Raw genomic sequence first — 22,593 nt, forward strand, 5'->3', positions numbered from 1 at the left:
ATGGCGTCGAATGTATCCACTATCTTGCGCCTTGCGCGTTTTTGTAGCGGACTTGGATAGTCTGCGGATTGATCTATGACTGTACTCGGAAGTGGAAGTGTGATGTGCGTGTTGAGTTGGACTTGTCGATCTGCGGCGGCGCAGACGGAACACCGTGACTCAGTGGCCATGATCAAAAGGCCTCAGCATCATGTCAGATGTACTTTTTCCTGTCGAAATCGTGCGGCTGCAGTGGTCATGCACCGCCACGCAATGTGCGCAGCGCAGTTCTCCCTGAGCTGGTAACGTGACTGCCACGCGAGCTGATGGCCCAGCGGAGTTTGAAAAGCGATGCATAAGTGGCGCATGCGTGCGCTTTGATGGGCACTTCTGTTGACTTTGACCGTCATCTCACCCTCACGCTCCTCCCCTCCCCGACCTTTTCCTCTTCCAACCTCGACCGACATAACGTCCTCGACACGAACCCCGACAATCCGACGACTTGCAAGCGCCGTCAATGTCCGAGCGAGCGAGCTCAATGCCACGGCGAGCGGGTAATTCAACGGCACGCCACTCGTGGATCGTGCTATGTGTTCTTCGCTGACTTCGACTGCTAGATATCCTAGGCGCTCAGATCACCCTCAAGACTTTAGTGACTCGCAAATGCCGTTAAAACCTCCCGAGGTAGCCCAATAACACTGCGCCCGGGCTCCTCAATGGTGTGCCGCGCGATTGTTCTGCGTGCTCACCCCTCTGACCTTGATCGACAGATCGACTTCGTTTCCTCAGTCCCACGACGCCTCGCAAGTGCGCCGATATAGGGGCGGGCTCGCCCAATGCCACAATGACCGGGCTCGCCCAATGCTCCGATAACCGGGAAGCTCAAGGGCACGCCATTCTTCATATCTCTTCATGTTCTCTGCGCTTACCCTCTATGTCAGAACTCGACAACGCCGAGTCCCGACGCCGCGCATGAGCGGCAATCCGGGCGCAACGCAAGAGTGGCAATCCTGGCGCTACGCAAGAGCATCAAGCCCTCACGAGCTCGCCCAACGTCACGGCGACCGGCAAAGGACAATGGTGCGTCATCGCCGGTAGCGCGCGCGCGCCCTCGTCTGACGATAGTCGCCAGGTCTCCTCGACGTCGTCAGGATCACCCCTCGGACGAGCGCCTCAGCATCGTCTAGCGACCTCTCGATGCTGCGCAAGTGCATCAATTCCACGCGCTTTCAGACTCGCTCAATGCCACGCGCTCCGATTCTCGGGCTCAATTACACGCCGTCGCGGGCTCGCTCGATATTGCGAAGACCGGGCTGTTTGAGGGTCCGCGACTCAACCGTTCTATATGCACGCACCACTGACATTGTTCGCCTCAGCTCAACATCCAGCTCCTCGACCTGCGCTCGCAGATGCCACGAGCGTCAATTCCGATGCTGATGAAGAGAATCAAGACGATGCCATGGAAGAGTATCAATGCTGATGCCACGGAAGAGCGTTAATGTCGATGTCATGCAAGAGCATCAATACGATGTCGCGCAAGAGCATCAATACGATGCCATGGAAGTATCAATGCTGATGCCACACAAAAGTATCAATGCTGATGCCACGCAAAAGCATCAATGTCAATGCTACGAAAGAACCTCAAGCCGATGCCACACGAAAGCATCAATACCTCCGCGGCGAGGGCCACCGACGCCCCGCGAGCTCGCGCAATGCCGCGAAAATCGGGTCGCTCAATGGTGCGTGGATACGGGGTCGCTCGATAGTGCGTGAATACCGTGTCGCTCAATGGTGCGTGGATGTCGATTGCTCATGAGCTCACCACTGACTGCCGCCGTCAGATATCTCGGACATTGCCTCTCAAGGACCCCGACGCCTCAGCTCGAACACGGCACCTCAACTCGAACACGGCACCTCCACTCAATCGCCCGACGTCTCGACTCGAACACGGCACCTCAACTCGACCAGCCCGGCGCCTCAACCCAATCGCCCGACGTCTCGACTCAAACCGCCCGACGTCTCGACTCAAACAGCCCGACACCAGTGCCCCAAACCCCACTGGCAGCCGCCAAGTGGATGATTCCGCGCCGTGGATAGCAAGAGATCTGGATACAGGACCAACACCGTCCAATGAACTTGCCTCTCGTGGCGGCGCGATGGATTTTTCCGGCCCGGTGGCGCAAGGTATTTTACCGGCCCGGCGACGCAATGACTCTCTTCAGCGCGAGAGTGCGAGAGCGCAATGGATGTCGCTCGCGCAGCAGCGCAATGATTTACGCCAGGGCGGCGGCGTAATGCAGATAAAGCGCGTAGCCGCAATGATGTTTCCAGCGCGGTGGCGCAATGATGTTTCCAGCGCGACGGCGCAATGAGGCAGGCGAGGTCACGGTGGCGCAACGAGGCAGGCGAGGTGACGCAATGAGGCCGGCGAGCCAATGACTTTTTTCGTCGACGATTCCTCAACAATCCCTGTCAACGACATCCAGAAATCCCAATCAACGATTTTCAGCAATCCCTATCAACGATATCCCACAAGTCCACTCCCCACGAAGAACCGCACTCTTCCGCCTTGAGCAGAGGCTCCATCAACGCTCACGAGCAATGTGCGATATCGTGACGCCGCCGCGTCAACCCCCAGTCGCCGCATCAACGTCAAGTCGCCTCATCAGCGTCAACTCGCCGCATCAACGTCAACTCGCCGCACCGACAACAAGCCATGGCATCAGCACGACGAAGGTGTGTGCGTAGATTCATGGACGTGTACTCGGGACTCAACATCGCCTCCAGCATCGTCTGAGGCGGATCGTTCTCAGAACGCGCACGGGCTGCTCGAGACCGCTCCCTGGTTGCTCAAAACCGCTCCCTGGTCGCTCACGAATGTGGTATGCTCTCGCACGGCATCTTGTGGGCTGATGGTTCTCTCTCCCTCTCCAGGATGGTTTTCTCTCCAGAGTATATATAGCTCGCGGGCTTCGCCTGAGGGTATCCTCGCGGGCTTCGCCTAAGAGTATACTCGTGCTCCAATTCCTCGTCGCCTCGGTGACCGGACACTACTCTTGCTTTGACGGCGGTGGACACGTTTTTGCTTCACAATCCTTCTGCTCTGCCTACATGATCTGACATGACACAAACAGATACGATTATCTTGCGCTGTCAGCGCGTCTAGAGTGCAGCTCATGGATCGTAGGGGGAGCGGGCTGGATGGCTGAGTGGGCATGATGCATGTATGGCTTCGGTTGTTATCCTGTGTTATGCGCTGTGCGCTGTGTCTATCAGACTTCTACAGCTTATCTATGGATGGATTTCGGACTTGGAGCGTGACGTGCGTGCTGAGCTGAACTTGCTCATTTGCGAGACTCGGTGGGACATTCACATGGACCCACAAAGACGATCGCCCACACGGACCCACAGGTACGCACGTTCTTCCTCGGCATTTACCGAAGTTCTCCATTGAATCCCAAAACGTGCGCTCCTCCGCCACCTGCCCTGCTCTCCCGCGCCTCCCCGCTGAATACTTCGATGCTAGCCCCCTCTGCGCTTCCCCACCCGCGAAGGCCTGAACCGGATCGCGGATACCTGAACAGGCTTCCAACTGGTCGGCAACATAGCGAAGGCTCCAACCCGTCCATTTATGGCCATGACATTCCACCGATGACATGCCTTCGCCTCGTGGCTGGGGCGCGGGCTATGTGTGTTATCTTCTTCCAGCGGTCATGTTCTCCTTGCTCGACATGCGCTCTTCGCCGCTGAACATGCTCCCGTCACCACTATGTTGGCGGCGCTCGACTATGATCGTCGTCCTCACGCTACTGCTCGCCCTCGGCACCCGTGCCGCGCCCGCGGGGGAGCCTGATCGCGATCGGCGCGGGGTGACGCTGCGAGCCGATCTGCATCCGGGGCTGCTCGCGTTTGGTCCCGCGGCGGCGGTCGTGCTCGCGAGGGAGGGGGAGGGGGAGGGGCTGGCGGGGGTGCCGTTGGTGGGGAGGAGGAATCCGGTACGAGGGAGGACGAACACGAAGGACGAGCTGAGGGGGAATGGAGAGCTTGAGGTGCGTGGATCATTGTCGGTGTGGGGGAAGGCGGTGCTGATTGGTGTGGGGCGTAGGGGAGACAACGCGAACCCGTCAGCGTCAACATCGTCGACGAACGACAGATCCAGGATCCTTCTTCCGATAATGAGGCGCCGAAGGACGATGGGCAAGCGGGCGATGCGCCCAGAGACGATGATGCACCCAGAGACGACGACGCGCCCGAAGACGACCTCATCCAGCCAAAGGCGCACCCCGGTCGGCGAGGGATCGTGGGCATTGTGTTCCTCAGTCTGTACGTCGGTCCACGTCCGCCGCCCGCCCTCATCGCTGCTTCCCGTCCTCGCGCACCTTCCCTCTTCTCCCCACCCCGACTCCCTTGGCTCCGCTCCCTCTCCGTGTCCTCTCTTCCTCCCCGTATCCTCTCCTCCTCTCCGTGTCCTCTCTTCCTCGCACCGCCACCCAACGCTGACCCTTCCCTCGCAGAACCCTCCTCCTCACCCTCTTCCTCGCCGCCTACCCGCCCGCCCGGCGGCGGACGGCGGTATACGCGCAGAAGACCGCAGCCCACGCTCGCATCATCGCCTCCCACGTCCACCTCCCCTCTATGATATCGCGCATGCACCTCCCCGCCGCCCTCGCCTCCCTCACCCACCCCTCCTACCACCGCATCGGCGAGAAAGTCGGCAGCCTTTTCCCCGCCAAGCCTTTCGGTACCATCAAGCCCTTCGGCACCGTCAAGCCCTTCGGTACGCTCTCCCGGACGTCGGGAAGCAAGCTCGCGCGGACGGCCGAGTCGAAGCTCGTCCGCTGGGCGGAGGAGGACATGGGGTTAGACGCCGCGGACAGCCATCTCGCCCTCGACGACCTGGAGAATGATCATTTCTTGAATGAAGACGTCGCCGCCTCCGATGGCGCCCTCTTCGCCGCCTCCGATGGAGCCCTCTTCGCCGCCGACGAAGACCTCGAACTCGCCGACGGCGAGTACATCCCCCTGCGCGCCGCCAAAGGTCGCGCGAGGGTGTATGGCACGGTCGGCGCGAGGGTGTATGGCACGGTTGGCGAGGGCGAGCGGAAGGCGGCGGGGAGGCGGTGGTGGTGGTAGAGGAGATGGGTGGGGTAGATGTGAGGGGTGGAGGTCGAGAGGGCATGGTGGTGGAGGTAGAGGAGGTGGTGGTGGTGGTAAAGGAGATGAGCGGATGCGCGAATGCACCGATCCCTGCGCATATATGCGTGGTGGGTTGTATCGCGAAGTGGGATGCATGCGCATATATGCAAGTGCGGACGCATATACTCAACTCGCGAGCGCAATACTCGGCTCGCGAGCGACGGATAGGCTGCGATTTAGACTGACTCCATGTATTACTACCTTATGTTCTCTTTTTTGCTTGTATCTCTCCGTGTACTGATTGGCCGTGTACCTCGCGGTCTACACAGTAGCCGTGTACCTCGCGCTCTACACTTTACTACCATCTCATCCCTTGATCTGCTCACATACTCACTATGTACGACTATTCTAGACGAAACTGTATCCAGCGCGTAGCGACAACCCAACTTCGACTGATCCGAGTCAAGGGCGCAGACATGGGTTGGGCGAAGAGACATGAGTTTACAGGAGAGTGCGTCGAGATGTGCTTCGCGAGACTGCATGATCTACGAGGTTCTGTATGGTTTACAACGCTGCATGGTTTACGACACTCTGCATGACTTGCGAGACTGATCAACGAGCCTAACCAGCTGCACCGACACTCAGCATCCTTGCCTGAACGGTCTTGTGAGCCATTAAGACACCTACACCTACACCTACACCTACACCAGTACTTATGTCTCGTCAATCGGCATGCACACTGGACTGGATTCTGGGGCCAGCCGTATCAGAGTCTGCAACCACTGTACCGCAGTCTACAAGTGCCGTACGGCGCGGGAAAACCCGAGGGTGTTGAAGTTGTACGCCACCTCGGAGATGGTCGAGGCACTTGGTGGGAGGGGGATGCGGTTTGGCGTGCGAAAGGAGAGGTCACGCAGTTGATTAGACGACGATGTTTGTAGGTCCAGGTGGATTGTTTGTAGGTCCATGTGGATGTCCAGGATACCCACCGAGTCGACGCCGCCGCAAGTTCCAACACATAACTCGGGGCTGTATTCTCCCACACCTGGCCTTACGCACCGACGATACATGACTTGGATCCAATACCATGCACGCGTCCAGCGCCATGCACGCATCCAGCACAATGCGCGCCACATCTGACGCCGCGCACGCATCTGACGCCGCGCATGCATCCGACCCTATCTACGTATCCGGCACTATACAGTACATGCATCCCACCCCTTCAGCCCCCCACGGGCAATCCCCTCTGCCAATAGCCCGCATAGGTAGAAGATGTGTGAGGAGAGCATCAGATGCAAGTAAAGAGAAGATGCGGATGAAGATTGTGAGGGATATCTACCCATCGCTGCCGACTCGATGACGGGGTCTGGTCATCGAGGCGGGGTCTGGTCATCGAGGCGGGGTCTGGTCATCGAGGCAACGGTCGACTCTAGCACCAGAACACCAGACGCGCCTGGTTAGCGAGCTAGTCAGGTGCGAGGGACCACCCATAGTACGAGGGACCACCCAGAAGTCGATCTCGCAGGGGATCCTCTGAAGAGAACTGTTAGCCTTCGAGCGGCGGTGCGGGCGGCATACCGAGGACGATGTGAAGCCCTTGTGTGAGTGGGTCGGTGGATATTGACTTATCGCTCTGAAGAGAACGTCAGCGCGCAAGCGACCCCAGGAAAATCAACGGTACACAAACATGCCATCCGCCAGCTGACACGATGGCTAATACTTGGCTCGATACATTGAGCTTGAAGGGAACTGCGATGCCTTGAGGTCGGTGGCACATTGCGACTTGGGCGTCGGTCCTTTCAAAATCGCAAACTGAATGGAGAGAGGAGGGCATTGGCCGGGCGAGCTGATTGGCCCGTCGGCCCCATTGCGACGCCGCGCGAGAGAAATCATTGCGCCGCCGCGCCGGAGAGATTCATTGCGCCACCACGCGAGAAGATGGCATTGGACGGCGTCGGTCCTGCATCCGCGACCCAGTCGGTCCTGCACGCCCTATACCCAGAACTCATGCTATCCGCGACGATGAGTCATTAAACATTGCCACTTGGCGGCTGTCAGTGGGGCTCGGGGCACTGGGGTCTTCGAATGGCATCGGGCGCTCCGAGTTGAAGAGCCCGGCCGTTTGAGTTGAGGCGCCGTGCTGTTCGAGTTGAGGTGCCGGGGTTCTTGAGAGGCGATGTCCGAGATATCTAACGACGGCAGTCAGCGGCGAGCTCATGAACAAACAGCATACACGCACCATTGAGCGGCCCGGGATCCATGCATTATGAAGTGACCTACTATCCACGCACCCTTGAGCGACCCAATTTCCACGCACCACTGAGCGACCCGGTTTCCGCGGCATTGGGTGAGCGCGCGGGGCATCGAGGCCCTCGCCGCAGAGGTATAAATGCTTTTGCGTGGCATCAGCATTGACGCTCTTCCGTGGCATCGGAATTGACGCTCGTCGCTGTGAGCGCAGGTCGAGATGCATGTTGAGCTGAGGCGAACAAAGTCAGTGGCGCGTGCACATCGAACGGCCGCGTCGCGTACCCTTGGACCGCCCGAGGCATCGCAATATTGAGCGAGCCCGAGAGAGCGTGGCATTGATGCACTTGCGCAGCATCGGGAGCTTGAGCAGACGATGCTGAGGCGCTCGTCCGGGGGGTGTTCTTGACGGAGGAGACCTGAGCTGGTGATTTCAATCAGTGACGAGGACGCGCGATGCCGGCGGTGACATTGAGCTGTCCAGTCACCACGACATTGGGCGAGCTTGTGAGGACGTGATGCTTTGGCGTAGGGCCAGATTTGGCGCTCTTGCGTGGCGCCAGAATTGTCGCTGTTGTGTAGCGCCGGGATTGCCGCTCTTGCACGGCGTCAGGACTCGGCGTTGTCGAGTTCTGACGACGAGTGTAAGCGCGAAGGATATGAAGGAATATAAAGAATGGCTTACCATTGGGCTGCCCGATCACCGTGGCATTGGGCGAGCCCGACATACAAATTGCATTGACGCACTTGCGAGGCGTCGTGGGGCTGAGGGGACGAAGTCGATCTGTCGATAAATGTTAATAGAGTCAGCGCGCAAATCAGCCGCGTGGCGCACCATTGAGGAGCCCCGGCGCAGTGCTATTGGGCTACTTCGGGAGATTGCGACAGCGCTTGCGAGCCACTGAAGCCTTGAGGGTACTATCTCTAGCAGTCGGAGTCAGCGACCAAGACATGCCACGACACACGAGTGGCGCATCATTGGGCCACCCGCTCGTCGTGGCATTGGGCTCGCTCGCGAGAACATTGACGGCGCTTGCAAGTCGTCGGATAGCCGAGGTTCGTGTCGAGGACGGTATGTCGGTCGAGGTCGAAAGGGGGGAGTGGAGGCGGGGTGAGATGACAGTCAGAGTCAAAAGAGAGTGCCCATCAAATCGCAAGCACGCGCCGCTTATGTATATTACTTTTCAAACTCCGCTGGGCCATCAGCTCGCATGGCGGTCACGTTACCAAATCAGGCTCGTTGTTTGAGATCCGCGCTGCGCGCATCGCGAGGCGTTCGACCCGAGGAAGATCGCCAGCCGCCCGTAATCAGCAGGCACAATTATATCTGACATAATGCCGAGCTCGGTTCATAATAGCCTCTGAGCAGTCCGTCTACGCTCCTGCAGGTCGCCACGTTCAACTTAACAGGCACGTCGCACTTCCGTTTCCAAGTTCACCCATAGATAAGCCCATCGACTTTGGCACACGGCACACAGCGCACAGCACAGGAACTACAGTCGACACTAGCCTCATGCACACCCAGCCTTCTAGTCCGCTCCCTCCTCCATCCGGTCCGCTCACTCGCTAATTCACAAAATTCCCTTTAGACGCGCTATCGGCGCATGGATAGTTGATCTGTTGGAGAGTTAGATGATGGAGACGAAGTAGAAGCAGATCGCGCAGGGAAAAAATGACCACCGGCGTCGAAGTGAGTGGGGTTCGGTCACCGAGGCGACGCTCTAGTCCATGTGTGAGGGCGCACCCCAGAACAAGCTCCCAGTAGATGGTCTAGGAATAGAGCTGTCAGCTTACGAGCCGCAGAGCGGAAGTTTACCGAGAATGATGTGAAGCCGTTGCGCGGTGATGGGAGGCGTCGATCTATCTCTATGAAGAAAATGTCAGCGCGCAACTTGAAGCGACAACTGCGGAGAAGATAATACACGTACCTACCTTCCTCTATCCTCGAGCCGAAGCGACGGCTTGGGCTTGACGCGATGACGTGAGCAGCGGCAACTTGAGGTCGAGGAGAGATAACATTGCGACTTGGGCGCTGTTGCAGTCCTTCGTTATACCCCATCTCCACGAAGGAAATCATTAGACCGCGGGCTTCATTGCGTCGCCACGCGAGAAAGTCCGATCGCGCTGCCGTGCGGAGGAGATACATTGCGCCACTGCACGAGACGAACATTGCGCCGCCGCGCAGGAAATTCATTGCGTCGCCGCGCTGGAGAAAAGGACTTGGGCGGCGTCGGTCCTTGATAGTCTCCCCCTTGGGCAGAGCCCTAGAGAGGCTTCAGTCCGTGTGAAGAGGAATAATCGAGCCAAGCGCACCTGTCTACCCTTAGCGGAGACGGGCAATTTTGCTTTCAATCCGAGCCATTTCCACCTGACGGCTCGGGCTTGGGCTTTAGACGGGCTAATTAGCGATGTCCCAGAGATCTAGCGAAGGCGGTCAGTGGCGAGCTGGTTGGAAGACAGTGTCTAATCACCATTGAGCGGCCCGGTCTCCGCGGTATTGGGCGAGCTCGCAGGGCGTGTATGTCCTCGCCGCGAAAGCATTGATGCTCTTGAGTAGCATCGGCATTGATGCTCTTGCGTGGCATCAGCATTGAGACTCTTGCGCAGCATCGTATTGATGCTCTTGCGTGGCTTCGTGATCAACACTCGTGACTGTGAGCGCAGGTCGAGGGGCTTGCGAGGTTGAGCATACAACGTCGAGGGGCCCTGACAATGATGGTCAGCGACGAGGACATGCACGACAGTCGCGTAACGCACCATCAAGATACCCGTTTGAGGCGGCATTGGGTCGGTTCGAGAGAACATTGATGCACTTGCAGCGCATCGTGGGCTTGATTGAGCTTGACCAGCGTCTCAGCGCAAAAAACTTGCAGACCCAGCGCGGATGACTTGGTGAGAGTGATAGAGCCGAGGTCAGCGGTGGGAGCGCGCATGATGGCCGGGCAGCGCACCATTGAGGAGCCCGGACGCAGTGATATTGGGCAATCTCGAGGAATATGGTCGGCGCTTGCGAGCCACTGTAATCTTGAGGGTAATCCGAAAGTTGAGGATATCTGGCAGACAAAGTGAGCGACATAATCATGCCACGTCCGACGAGTGGCGTACCATTGGGCTGCCCGCTCGCCGCGGCATTGGGCAAACCCGAGAGAACATTGAGGGCACTTGCAAACCATCGGGGTAGAGGCGCCGGGGTTGAGAGCGGACTGTCGTGGTCGAGCGCAGAAAGTCGTGGACGGGTGGCGGAGATGACGGTCAGAGCCAAGAGAGGATGCCCATCAAATTGCCATTACGCGCCGCTTATGTATATCGCTTTCGAACTCCGCTGCTCGCATGGCGGTCACGTTATCGGTTCAGGCTCGTTGTTTGAGATCGGCGCTGCGCACATTGCGTGGCAGTCAAGCGGAAGAAGATGGCCAGCCTCCCGTATGCAGCAGGTACCATAATATCTGACATTATGCCGAGGTCGGTTTATAATGACCTCTGAGTAGTCCGTCTACGCTGAAGCAGGTCGGCAGGTCCAACTCAACAGGCACGTCACACTTCCGTTTCCAAGTTCACCCATAGATAAACCCATCGACTTTAGAAGTCGGCTACACACGGCACACAGCGCACAGCACAGAAAGTACAGTCGACACTATAGTCTCATGCACACCCAGCCTTCTAGTCCGCTCCCTCGTCCATTCAGACCGCTTCCTTCAGCATCCACAAACTTCCCTCTAGACGAGCGACGAGCGCAGCAATAGTCAATCTGTGGGAGAGTTAGTTGCTGATAGGTGAAGGAAATGGAGATCGCGAAGGGAGAGATTGCCCACCGCCGTTGAAGCGAGGGTGGGGTCCAGTCACAGAGACGCCCGTGCGGGAAACCGTCGAGGCGACAGTCCATTGAAGCACCAAGCTTGTCAGGTACAAGGTGTATCGGAAGGCGAACTCGCAGTGGAGGTTCTAGGGAGAAATTCGTCAGTTTACTAGCGACGGAGCGGGAAGCATACCGCGGACGATGTGAAGACGTTAAGGGAGATCGGGAGGCATCGTTTGAAGAAGAGGCCAGTTTGAAGAAGAGGCCAGCGCGCAAGCGACAGCTAGCAGGCGGTACGCACACCGACCGTCCTCTCCCTTAAGCTGGCGCGTCGTGGTGACTTGAGCTTGAAGCGAGGACTTGAGCTTAAGACAGCGACTTGAGCTTGGGGTACAGCGCATGGCGATTGGGGCGCCCTAGAACATTGCGCCTCGGGCGCTATTTCAGTACATCGGCGGAACAGGAACTGACTTGATGGGTCGATCAAGAAGACCATTGCCACACGGGCCTCATTGCACGGCCGTGCTGACATTGCGCCCCACGCGAGGGTAAAGTCATTGGGCGGCGCCGCTCCTTGGTTTTCTGTCCAGGACCTTGTGTTGACGGTCAATGTTTCTGACGATCGATGTCGAGACTTAAAGGTTGCTGTCGAAGCCGAGGAAGAAGACGTCAAATTCGAAGTCGAGAACGAGAGCGTTGTACAGATCAAGAGCGGCGTCAGACCGAGCGGCAGGAACTTCAATGCGCGTACGCACCTGTCGCAATCCATCACTCAATGACTCGGAAGTTTGAGGTGACCCTTTGGACTTGGGGTGCGTCGGCGTAGTTGTGAGGCAATGGCAGAGAGATCTAAGAGTAACAGTCAGTGGGCGAATCTATGGAACAATGCGGTCCACGCACCATTGAGCTTCGCTCTCTCGCCGGAGCAGTTCCCAATGTTCGCCTACTACCTCGAGCCCGTCGTCCCGGAACGCCTCTCGGACGCGCCCGAGAACTCCTCCGCCTTCCCGCCCTCTCGCGAGAAACTTATCCTCCCAAACGCTATCGGTGTTAGTTGGAGCTCCCATTGTTGGATGCGGTGGGCATGGAGGTCATCAAGGGCCTCGGCGATGCGCTAGCCGCCTATGCGTCCGACGTCGACGGTCAAGATCTGTCTGGATACTATGTCTATCCGAGCTATGTGCTTGCGGACGTGCGAATGGAGGATATATATGGGGAGAATATGAAGAAGATGAGGGAGGTGCGCGAGCGCGTCGATCCCAACGGACTGATGGCGCTCGCTGGCGGCTTCAAGGTTTGATTGAACGATGCGATACCGCCATAGTAACTTTGCGTGTCAAGCAGTTTGTAGCATTGCGATTTCCAGCCGATCGGTACATAAATTTGCTCTTGAAGAAAGCGACCCGAATTCTGTGAAGCATATCTGACAGAAGCACCAGTAGACAATCACCCACCGCACGCGCGAGCGCAGCGGGCAAAGGCGTAGGCCGCAGAGCGCCCCGCGGTGAAGGCAAAGCTGGCGGTGGCGGCAGCAACCTCTTCGACGCGGTTGACTTCTCCGTCAAGTTTGACTTCTCCATCGCTCCTTTCACGCGCTGTGTTAGACGTTCGGTGAAATTCAGTTCTCGACAAACGACCCAGAGGGCTGAAGTTAGCACGAGTATACAGCGGTAGTGAACAGAGACTCCATCCTTGTAGCCAGCGCGCGGTGCCCTGCTAAAATGCTTGCTGCTCGCAGCAAACACAGATGGATGTTAGGAAGTAGAAGCCTGACGCACCGAACACGAGCACACGTGCTTCCCGCATGAGCGGCGATCGCCGATCAGGCCGCACGGCGCTTCCGTCTCCCCTTTGTCGGGGACATCCAGCGCTTCTACTGCCCGAGAATGAGCCTCCGAGTGCGTATTGCTCCTAATTCTCAGCCGATAGGTGCTGACTCTCACCATGACAGCACCCTATACGCCGCCTCTCGTTAGAGGAACGCCTCGATCGTTCGGCGTCTGTCGCGAACCTCGCGATGCTGCGTTCACATTGCGAGCCATCCCACATTCAGATCCAGACGATCAAATGGCTTACATTCCTCTTGGAGGCTTATCTCAGAATCCTACCACCGGATGACATCCCCACTCGCACGAGGATCCTACACCAGCTGGATATCAACCGGTCCGTCCTTGCTCCCATCCGCCGCCTACCCGTCGAACTCTTGTCCTACATTTTCTCCCTCATAGTGAAGGGATCACCACTACGTACCGTAAACATTTCCGCCACGCTCGCGCGCATCTGCACATCCTGGCGGGAAGTTGCGCGTGGGCATGCGTCGTTATGGACGACGGTGGTCGTGGACACTCCAAACGGCTTCGATGAATACCGCGAGCTGTTCCTTCCTCTGACGAAGGACATGCTGCTCGATCTTCGATGCGATAACCGTGAGATCCTTGGGGAGTTGTGGGATCGCATGGCACCGTATGCGTCTCGCTGGCGCCGCATCACACTCGAGGCTCGCCTTAGCATGCTCTCAGATCTCCAAGTCGTCTACATGGAGAGACTCGAGCGTTTGGTCGTCTTTGCATACGACGCGCCTGTCTCCACGGAGCTCAGTGTTCTCGACTTCGTCGTCGCACCACGCCTTCGCCACATCGCGCTAACGCTTGACGAACTGCAGAGCGAGCGTCAGCTACACGTCCCTGTGGCTCGGAAACTTACGTCCTTGGTCATCGAGGCGATGTCGCCATTTCCTATCACTCACACTCTGCCTCTCTTACATGCGTGCGCAGACACGCTGCAGTCGCTCACTATCAAAGTACGGCACCCCTTGGAAGGCAGCGAAGGTTCATACCCGACAAGCACGTCTGACACCTTCGTCATGAAGGCCCTTACCTTCCTCAGCCTCATCGATCCCGCATGCGCGCTTCTCAATCACATCAGTGCCCCGCTCGTCCGGGAGCTCATCCTCGGTAATGTGCCTGCGTATGGTACGCAATCCCTACTTGGATATTTGACGCGGAGTCGGGCCTCGCGTTCACTACGCATCCTAAGGATCTATAGTGTGGAAGAACGAGACATATACGCCTGGATCCCCTGCCTTCAACTCATGGATAGCCTCATAGCCATGCACTTCGACGACCTGCTGTCAAATCGAGAATTTTTGAATATTATGGTCCGACGCGCGGACAAGCCTGTGCTACTACCTTCGCTGAAGGCCCTCGCCCTTGATCGAGTGGATGAGGAGCATGGGGAGCTTCAGGGAATTATTGATGAAATGTGTGTATCGAGGGCGAAGCCAACGCGATTTCCAGGATGTGAAGAAGCGTATGAGTTGCTCGGTTGGATTAGGGAGGATGAATTTGGAATCCGTTGGAGATAACAATTGAATGTCCAGGCTGACCACCGTCATGATACAGATGCCGTCTCTTCAAACCTTTGTATCTTCACGTACGCGTCTTGTCGCCTCGGCGTCGGGGTCCTCGCCGCGAAGGTATGGACGCTCTTGAGAGGCATCGCATTGAACTCTTCGGGGGTATCTGCATTGATACTATTGCGAAGGATCGCATTGATGCTCTTCCATGGCATCGGAATGACGCTCGTGGCATTTGTGTGCGCAAGGCTAGGAGCCGAATTCTGAGCTGAGGCGAACGAAGTCAGTGGCGCGTGCGTATTGAGTGGTCAAGTCGCGTACCCTTAGATCGCCCGGTCTTCCAAAATTGAACGAGCCCGAGAGCGCGTGACATTGATGCACTTGCGGTGCATCGGGGAGTCAAGTCGACAGTATTGGGGGGCTCGTGAGGTTGAGCATACGACATCGAGGTGTCCTGTCAATGATGGTCAGCGACGAGGACACAGTTGCGTGACGCACCATTGAGATGCCCGTCTTCAGTGGCATTGGGTCAACTCGAGAGAACATCGATGCGCTTGCACCGCATCGGGAACTTAAGTAGAGTAGCTGCCGAGGTCCGTAGGAGATTGAGCGCAGAAGACTTGAGGATGTCCTAAAGGAAAGGCTGAGAAGGTCTGACGCCGCGGTCAGCAACGAGAAAGCGTGTGCTAATCGAGAAGCGCACCATTGAGGAGTCCGGACGCAAATGCATTGAGCAACCTCGGGAGAAATTGTCGGTGCTTGCGAGTCACTGTGAGCTTGGGGATATCGAGCATATCTAGCACTCGAACTTAGCAACAATGCCATGTCACGCCGCGCAATTGACGTACCATTGGGCCACCCCCTCGTCGTGGCATTGGGCTGACCCGGCGAGAGAACATCGACGGCGCTTGCACGTCGTCGAATTGTTGGTGACCACGTCGAGAACGGTGGGAGATATGTTGACGTGGAAGAGGGAAAGGTCGGGGTCGAGGGGTGGGAGTAAGATGATGGTCAGAACCAAAAGAGAATACCCATCAAATCGCACGCATATTCCGCTTATGTATATCGCTTTTCAGACTCCGCTGCGCTTGGCAGTCACTTTACTGGCTCAGGCTCGTTGTTGAAGATCTGCGCTGCGCACATTGCGTGGAAGTTGACTGGAAGAACATGGCTAGCCACGCATATTCAACAGGAACAAAACTATATGACACGGTGCTGAGGCCTTTTCATTATGCCGCAGGTTGGCAACTTCAACTCAAGATACATGACACACTTGCAGTTCCGAGTTCGCCCATAGATAGACCCATCGAGTAAACACCACAATACACAAAACATGGAGTAGATTCGACACCGAACATGCATCATATTCCCTAGCATCCACAAATCTCCCTCTAGACGAGCGACGAGCGCAGCAATAGTCAATCTGTGGGAGACTTAGCTGATTATAGAGGTAGAGGAAACAGAGATCGCGAAGGGAGAGATTGCCCACCGCCATTGAAGCGAGGGTGGGGTCCGGTCACCGAGACGCCCGTGCGGGAAGTCACCGAAGCGACAGTCTACCGATGCACCGAGCTGCTCGAGGCGTACCCACAGGCGAGCTCGCAGGGGATATTCCTGGGATAGATCCGTCAGTCTACGAGCGGCGGAGCGGACGGCATACCGCGGACGATGTGAGGTCGTTAAGTGGGGAGGCATCGATCTACCGCTCTGGAGAACATGTCAGTGCGCAAGCGATGACTAGCCAAGGGTACGCACAGTCACTATCCTATCCCATGAGCGGGCGCGTCGCGATGACATGAGCTAGAGGCGATCGATGGCTTGAGGTTGACGCGGTGACTTGGTCTTGAGATATAGCGCATTGCGAGTTGATGCCGCGAGTACGTCGGGAGGGGCACGCTAAAACATTGCGCTTTATACGCGACTGAAGTCCTTCGCCCCGATGGGCTTGTCGGATCTTGTTGACGAAGGCAACATTGGCCTGCCGACCTCACTGGCCCGCCGACCACATTGCATCGCCGCGCTTGAGTCATTGCGCCACCGCATTGGAGAGAGTCATTGCGTCGACGCGCGAGAGAAAATCATTGCGCGGCCGCGCGGGAGAAATCATTTGCGCCTTCGCGCGCGAGAGAACCATTGCATCGCCACACCGGAGGTGTCCATTGCGGCACCGCGCAGGGGAAATGTATCGGAGCAGCGTCGGTCCATATTGAGCTTCTGCCCCGCCTTTCACCTGTACGGTCGTCATCCTGAACGCTCGCTGTCGATGTCCTCGACAATCTATGTCGAGCGGAAATACATCGAAATCGGAAAGGTCGATGTCGAGAATGAGAGCAGTGAGCTGAAGCCCTAGAGCGCCGTCAGTCTGTGGCGGGAGTTTCATCGTGGAGACGCACCCTTCTTCCCTCGGTGGGGGCGAACGAATTTCTTTGACCATTGCCACTTGACGGCGTGTATAAATGAGGCGGCGATCTGTTCGATCCGAGAGTACTGACAAAGTTGGTCAATGACGAGATCATGAACAGACGAATTCCACGCACCATTGAGCTGCTCGGTCTCCGCGCGATTGAGCGAACTCGCGGGAGAAAGACGTCGTTGCTAGTACATCGATGCTTTTGTATGAAATCGGCATTGACGGTCTTGCGTGACATCGGGATAAATGCTCTTGCATAGCATCCGAGTCGTATTGGCGCTCTAGAGTCGCATCGGCATTTCCAGTCGTGGCATCGGTAAGTGCAGGTCGAGGAGGTGAAACTTGAGGCAGGGAAAATAGAGTCAGTGACGCGAGCATGCTGAATGATTGACTGGCGCACCGTTGGTCTGCCCGGTTGCCGAGGGATTGGGCGAGTCCCCGATACATTGATGCACTTGCGAAGCATCCCCGAGCTAAGCACACGACGTCGAGAGGACCTGGCGACCATGATTGGCGACGAGGACAAGCGAGTTCAGCGGTAACGCTCCATTGAGCTGCGCTATCGCAGTGGCATTGAGCCCACTCGGACGGCCATTGATGACGCTTGCGTGTCAACAGTATTGACGCTCTTGCGTGGCGTCCAGATTGGAATATTTGGACGTTGTCGGGATCTAGATTCGAAGGTCAGCGCAGAGGATGCGAAGGGATATATGGATCGAAGTACCATTGGGCTGCCCGATCATCGCTTATTGGACCGCCCGGCCGCCCCGGTATTGGACGGTGCGCGATATATTGATGCCCTTGCAAAGCATCGAGGGCATCTATTGATGAAGGTCAGCGATGAGAGCACGCACAACCATCGCGTAGCGCACCATTGAGCTGCCCGTCCGTAGTGGCATTGGGTCAACTCGGGGAAATATTGATGCACTTGCGACGCATCGGGGGCTTGAGAAGAGTCCTCGGCGGATACTTGAGATTCAAGCGCAGAAGACCGGCTCTTCGGGGAGGACTAAAGAAGATATCGAATAGAGGTCAGCAACGAGAATGTGTATCGAAGTCGAGTAGCGCACCATTGAGGAGCCCGAATGCAGTGGCATTGGCTGCCTCGCTGGAGATATATTGTAGGCGCTTGAGAGCCACTGCAAGCTTGTACACGTCGAGATTATCTGGCGATTGAGATCAGCGACGAGTGAAATGCCACAGGACACGAGTGGAATACCGTTAGACTGCCCGCTCGTCGCAGTATTGGGCTCGCCCGCGAGAACATTGACGACGCTTGCAAGTCGTCAAACCTTCCGTGCTTGCGTTGGGGACGGTATGTCGAAGGTTGCAAGTGGGCAAGGTTGAAGGTGGCGGGGGGGCGGTAGGGTAGGATGGCGGTTAGAGTTGAGAGTGGACGCCCATCAAATCGCGCACATGCACCGCTTAAGCATGTCGCAATTCAAACTCCGCCGCGCCATCAGTCGCATGGCCGTCACGTTACCGGCCTAGGCCTGTTGGTTGAACGTTCAAATTGAGATCTGCGCCACGCTCGTCGTTCGACATCCAGTGCGCTGCGCACATTGCGCAGAGGCTGGCTGTATGAGCATTACAGCTGCCTAGACGCGCATTGCTAGCCGCTGGAATTTAGCAAAAATTGTTGGGTTTAACATGATAGTACCATAGCACTCAGATCTCTCGCCAGCGGAGTGGGGGAGGGGCAATTACAAGCTCAGAGCGGGTCGAGAGACTGCACATTTGATTTATATCTTCAGAGTCTGCGCGACCTTCTCTCAATTTTATGGTCATAAGTCTGGGGATGCTATGGGTTGAAAGAGCGTGAACAACATTGGCCGAGGATATGTACAGAACGCAGGGCTAGTCGAGCAGGAAGAAGACGCGTGCATATGGTGGGTACATGAGTGCATATGACGGGTATATGGGTAGGTATATGGGTGAGCATGATGGGCATATGGTGAGCATGGCTGCGACCAGCGCGATAAATAAGAAATAAATTAGTATGTGCGAGTGAGAGTGGGAGAAGAGCATGAGGAAGAAGGATAGGAGGATGGTGTAATGAGCGTGAGTGGGAAGGGTGAGATATAGACACAGATGGGTGCTCTATGCGAGATACGGATACAGTGCACGTGGACGACAGACAGGAAATCGGGACAAGGATAGTGGATGGGCTACAGGGGATGGAGATGACGAAAGATGTCGAGTGTGTGCAAACACGAGAGGTTAAGCATTATACCAAGCCTGAAAATCAGGTAGTCGGAAGAACCGAGATTATCGACCAGTCAAGCAGTTGTTTCCCGAGCACTCTCTTCCTCCGCCCCGCGCAGCCGCTTCGTAGGATTCTCGGATGGGGCGCTGACCGATTTACGCTTCTGAAGGTTTTGTTCGTCAGTCGACGATGGCTTGGCGGTGGACGTCAACGATGGTCTGGCGACATAGAGAGTCGTCGACGCAGAGAAGGAAGACTGGGCCCAAGCGAAGGAGGAGCACGCTTCGGCGAGCGTCTGGGTGATTACTGGAGCCTCAGGCTCGGGAGTCGACGAGGTAGCCGCTGGCTGAGAGAGTTCATCGGCGGGGGCGGACTGGGTACCAGAGGAAGCGGGGTGGATGTCGGCTATCTTCAGCTGCGGGTGGTCCACTCGCTTGTCGCTCTCGATAGACCTCAAGCTCTCGGAGGGCGGCGTCCGCAGAGGGCGCGCCTTCAACGCAGATGGGCGATGCGACACCAGCATAGGTATCTTCTCCATCGACTTGCCAGGGTGAAACCTCTGCATCGAATCGCGAGCGTGGAGCCTTTCCATCGCTTCCAACATCGTACCCGTATGACGTGGCAGACCTGACACGAGCTGAGTTTCCCGACGAGGAGTTGTCGACACCGACGCTAACGTGGATATCTCCTTGACTCTGCGCGAAGCAGGCGACGGTGATGGCGATGGTGACCGCTCGATTCTACGAGACCTCCAGCCGTCCGACCTACGTTTCGAGGGGCGCGATGGGAGGAGCGTGTCAGAGGAGCGCTTGGGCGGCGTGCGAGGGGCAGGTGTGAGCGGAGCGTGCGAGAGCTTCGTCGGCGTGGTGGGCTCATTGTCCACGGCGGTGGAGACCATATCAGCGGAAGAGACAAGGTATTCGTCTTCGGCGTGGAATGCAGGACGACCGAGGACGAGCGGCGCCTGCCTCTTGAGAATCACCGACGAAGTACTCTTCGGCGCGGGAAACACACATTGAGCCGTCGGCGTAGTTTGATTCGGGTGATCGCTCTTGGGGATGATGGGGATCGGAGGGAGTGGGCGACGGGGCCGGAAGGTTGGGATCCCGGGTGGAGGGGAGGCGGCATCGAGGTCATTAGGGGCTGTATCGCTCAAGTCGCGAGGTATGGCGACAATATGGCTAGTAGAAGAGGATGAGGATGAGGAGTCTGTGAACAGCTTCCCGGCGTGGTAGTGAGTCGCTTTCAGCGGCGCGAGAGATATCCTGGACGGGGGAATAGGATGACCGGGCGGGAGAACAGAGAGATACTGAGCGAGTAGTTATCAGTCAATGGTCTACGTCGCACGAGAAGCTAAGGAACTCACCATCTCATACCTCACACTCTCCGCAAAATCAGGGTTCTTCTTCAACTCACCGATGAACGTGTCGCGATTCTTGTCCGCGAACTTGATGAGCGCGCGCAGGGTAGCTTCTGATACGAAAGCTTTCTTGGTCGTTGAACTATTCTTGTTGATAACGCTATCGTAGTACGGAACTATAGACCAGATATCGGCGCCGGCGGCGATGATGTCGAAGGGGAGGGCGATGACCCAGGACGTCGAGCAGTCGAGGCCGTTAATGAGGACGGTTCCGTCGAAGGTGAGACTAGAGTTGTTGGGGGTCGTGTCGACCTGATCATCTGCCTGCCGCGCGCGAAGAACGTAGTCCTGCAGCGCCCAGCTAATATGCTTCTTATCCTTCTTCCGCCCGAACGAGGCGATGGGCAGCACTGTAAGGGCAACGACTTCGTTCAACTCGTCCATCGCGCATCGAAGAACAATTGCCGGGCGCGCGCCCTTGGCGTAATGCAGATCGGGCGAGTCGTCGTAGCCCGTCTTCTTGAGAGCCGCATGGACCGGCGACCAGGACGAGAAGCGGAGGGCAATGACTTGGCCGGGGCAAACTGGGAGGATGGCCTGGCGGCGGATGGGAGGGGCGGGTATGTGTGTGACGGAGCGAGGAGCTGGTTCGTGGGTGGCCGAGCGACCGGCGAGCATGTCCGTGACCGATAGAGGCCTTGCGCCGGTCGGGAGGAAAGCGCCGGCCTCAGTGGGAGGACGGGTAGGATGCAGAGCGATCAGATCGCTGGAGTGAAGCAGGTGAGAGCGCGGGACCGGCATCGGGGGTTTGTTGTGCTGTGTGCGACGGATGTTCTGCTTTGTGCGGTGTGAACCGAGACAAAAATCGAACCGAACGGGCTGAAAGACGTGATTGCTGGCTTTGAATGAGGGCTGGAGACGAGCGGCGGCGGCTGTATTTGTGCGTGATTGGAGCGAGAGGCCGGGCGAACACAACGTTGCGCTCACGTGATCGTAACAAAGACTGCCGAAAAGGGAAGGCGATGGTTCGATGAGCAGATGCTTTGAGGAGGTCAAATGTGACACGCGACATAAGCCGTTAGTTGCAGTTTCTCAGTTATTTTGTAAAGCGTCGTCGAAAAAGAGATCCTCTGCTATCGCCCTGCATCTGGTTGGGCCAAGAGAAGCGCTCGACCAACGGCCTCATGAGGGCTCGCTTTAGCGTTCGGCGCTCCTCGTCATTGAGATGACTTGCGTACGTTGTTATTATCCGCGGAAAAATCATGAGGCCGGGGTGGTAGACGAGGAGAGGGCGCGGGATCAAGGGCTGGCCCATGGGGCAGTGATGTAAGTTCTTGGTAAAGACGCGACATTCGAGGCGGCATGACGCAAGGAGGGCTCTCGTCTGAAAGGAAGTAGAATTAGGTGCGCCTTTGAGCAATCCGCGACTGAAGCCGACAGGTCAGAGCGTTGGGCGCAACTTCAGCAAGGCATTCTGGGGAGGTCGCTTCGCCACGTGGCATTTGCGCTGATCTCCGGAGAGGAAGCTTCCGTTGACGGACCTGCTTTTGGCATTCCTTGTTCTTGCCCTGACATAAGTCGACACCGGGCGACAAGGGCAGCAGCGAGGTGATAGTGGGCTCGCAGCCGACAACCTGGAAGACCTACGAAGCATGTCCGGTGTGCTGTCTGCGTCAAAACCGCTACTATACGGGCTAGATTCGCTAAGATTCGCCAGTCCTCCCTATGCCGCATTTCCCGAGTCAGCTACTCACGCTCGCTATCTTTCTCTCAAGCCGGGCTATCCGCCAGCTAATCGAACTCGCACATGCCACTTTGCATGCGCTCATTGCTTGAAGCGTCTTCCAGGTGACCCTCATCACCTTCTGCGATTGCCGCATGGGCGATTTCTCGTCCCGGTCTCGAATGAAAGTGTGGCAAGAAGCGCCCACACTCACTTCATTTCCGGTATGGCCATTTAATTTGTGTGTGTCAAACGAAAATGATGGCTTTGAGCTGCGCGTCCTTTGTTCTGTAGCGCTCGCCGCCTCATGGTGCGTCCATGTCCCGCGCAGGGAATGGTATATAAGCACGACCGCTGATGACCAGAGTCACTCAATAGCCC

General features: G+C 57.0%; 10 protein-coding genes across 10 annotated transcripts; 6 read left to right on the plus strand and 4 right to left on the minus strand.

Annotated features, from left to right (window-relative positions):
• The first annotated feature begins 1,568 nt into the window (after window positions 1–1,568).
• Window positions 1,569–1,890, plus strand: SCHCODRAFT_01163539 (uncharacterized protein). The gene is made up of 2 exons (XM_050341140.1): window positions 1,569–1,770; window positions 1,821–1,890. Coding segments are annotated over exons 1-2 (198 nt in total). The 5' UTR covers window positions 1,569–1,573; the 3' UTR covers window positions 1,822–1,890.
• Window positions 1,891–3,092: 1,202 nt separating this feature from the next.
• Window positions 3,093–3,451, plus strand: SCHCODRAFT_01039721 (uncharacterized protein). The gene has a single exon (XM_003026943.1). It carries the CDS (start codon window positions 3,206–3,208, stop codon window positions 3,431–3,433), a length of 228 nt encoding a protein of 75 aa, XP_003026989.1. The 5' UTR covers window positions 3,093–3,205; the 3' UTR covers window positions 3,434–3,451.
• A 34-nt stretch (window positions 3,452–3,485) lies between these two features.
• On the plus strand, window positions 3,486–5,593 carry SCHCODRAFT_02641468 (uncharacterized protein). The gene is made up of 3 exons (XM_050346208.1): window positions 3,486–4,028; window positions 4,085–4,302; window positions 4,494–5,593. The coding sequence occupies exons 1-3, from the start codon at window positions 3,768–3,770 to the stop codon at window positions 5,110–5,112; spliced, it is 1,098 nt and encodes a 365-aa protein (XP_050197585.1). The 5' UTR covers window positions 3,486–3,767; the 3' UTR covers window positions 5,113–5,593.
• Window positions 5,594–6,202: 609 nt separating this feature from the next.
• SCHCODRAFT_02693132 (uncharacterized protein) lies at window positions 6,203–6,475 on the plus strand (the record flags this gene model as incomplete). Its single annotated transcript, XM_003026941.2, has 1 exon — window positions 6,203–6,475. One exon carries the CDS (start codon window positions 6,203–6,205, stop codon window positions 6,473–6,475), a length of 273 nt encoding a protein of 90 aa, XP_003026987.1.
• A 2,215-nt stretch (window positions 6,476–8,690) lies between these two features.
• Window positions 8,691–9,628, minus strand: SCHCODRAFT_02095260 (uncharacterized protein). Its single transcript, XM_050341772.1, has one exon. It carries the CDS (start codon window positions 9,554–9,556, stop codon window positions 9,068–9,070), a length of 489 nt encoding a protein of 162 aa, XP_050197586.1. The 5' UTR covers window positions 9,557–9,628; the 3' UTR covers window positions 8,691–9,067.
• Window positions 9,629–9,760: 132 nt separating this feature from the next.
• SCHCODRAFT_02705938 (uncharacterized protein) lies at window positions 9,761–10,146 on the minus strand (the record flags this gene model as incomplete). Its single annotated transcript, XM_003026845.2, has 3 exons — window positions 9,761–9,783; window positions 9,834–10,068; window positions 10,120–10,146. 3 exons carry the CDS (start codon window positions 10,144–10,146, stop codon window positions 9,761–9,763), a joined length of 285 nt encoding a protein of 94 aa, XP_003026891.1.
• Window positions 10,147–12,239: 2,093 nt separating this feature from the next.
• Window positions 12,240–12,458, plus strand: SCHCODRAFT_02517737 (uncharacterized protein; the record flags this gene model as incomplete). The annotated part of the gene is made up of 1 exon (XM_050343380.1): window positions 12,240–12,458. A coding segment is annotated over one exon (219 nt), but the record flags the coding sequence as incomplete, so codon positions are not given.
• Window positions 12,459–13,013: 555 nt separating this feature from the next.
• SCHCODRAFT_02555191 (uncharacterized protein) lies at window positions 13,014–14,677 on the plus strand. Its single transcript, XM_003026940.2, has 2 exons — window positions 13,014–13,056; window positions 13,110–14,677. The coding sequence occupies exons 1-2, from the start codon at window positions 13,045–13,047 to the stop codon at window positions 14,520–14,522; spliced, it is 1,425 nt and encodes a 474-aa protein (XP_003026986.2). The 5' UTR covers window positions 13,014–13,044; the 3' UTR covers window positions 14,523–14,677.
• Window positions 14,678–16,424: 1,747 nt separating this feature from the next.
• Window positions 16,425–17,906, minus strand: SCHCODRAFT_02095334 (uncharacterized protein). The gene is made up of 6 exons (XM_050341773.1): window positions 17,796–17,906; window positions 17,648–17,744; window positions 17,324–17,594; window positions 17,051–17,264; window positions 16,907–17,000; window positions 16,425–16,859 (listed from the first exon to the last, which is right to left on the minus strand). Exons 2-6 carry the CDS (start codon window positions 17,664–17,666, stop codon window positions 16,540–16,542), a joined length of 918 nt encoding a protein of 305 aa, XP_050197588.1. The 5' UTR covers window positions 17,667–17,744; window positions 17,796–17,906; the 3' UTR covers window positions 16,425–16,539.
• Window positions 17,907–18,709: 803 nt separating this feature from the next.
• SCHCODRAFT_02555194 (uncharacterized protein) lies at window positions 18,710–21,366 on the minus strand. The gene is made up of 2 exons (XM_003026844.2): window positions 20,496–21,366; window positions 18,710–20,438 (listed from the first exon to the last, which is right to left on the minus strand). Exons 1-2 carry the CDS (start codon window positions 21,288–21,290, stop codon window positions 19,203–19,205), a joined length of 2,031 nt encoding a protein of 676 aa, XP_003026890.1. The 5' UTR covers window positions 21,291–21,366; the 3' UTR covers window positions 18,710–19,202.
• Between the last annotated feature and the right edge of the window lie 1,227 nt (window positions 21,367–22,593).

The sequence above is a fragment of the Schizophyllum commune genome (assembly GCF_000143185.2).
Source record: "Schizophyllum commune H4-8 unplaced genomic scaffold SCHCOscaffold_13, whole genome shotgun sequence".
Taxonomy (NCBI): Eukaryota; Fungi; Basidiomycota; class Agaricomycetes; order Agaricales; family Schizophyllaceae; genus Schizophyllum; species Schizophyllum commune.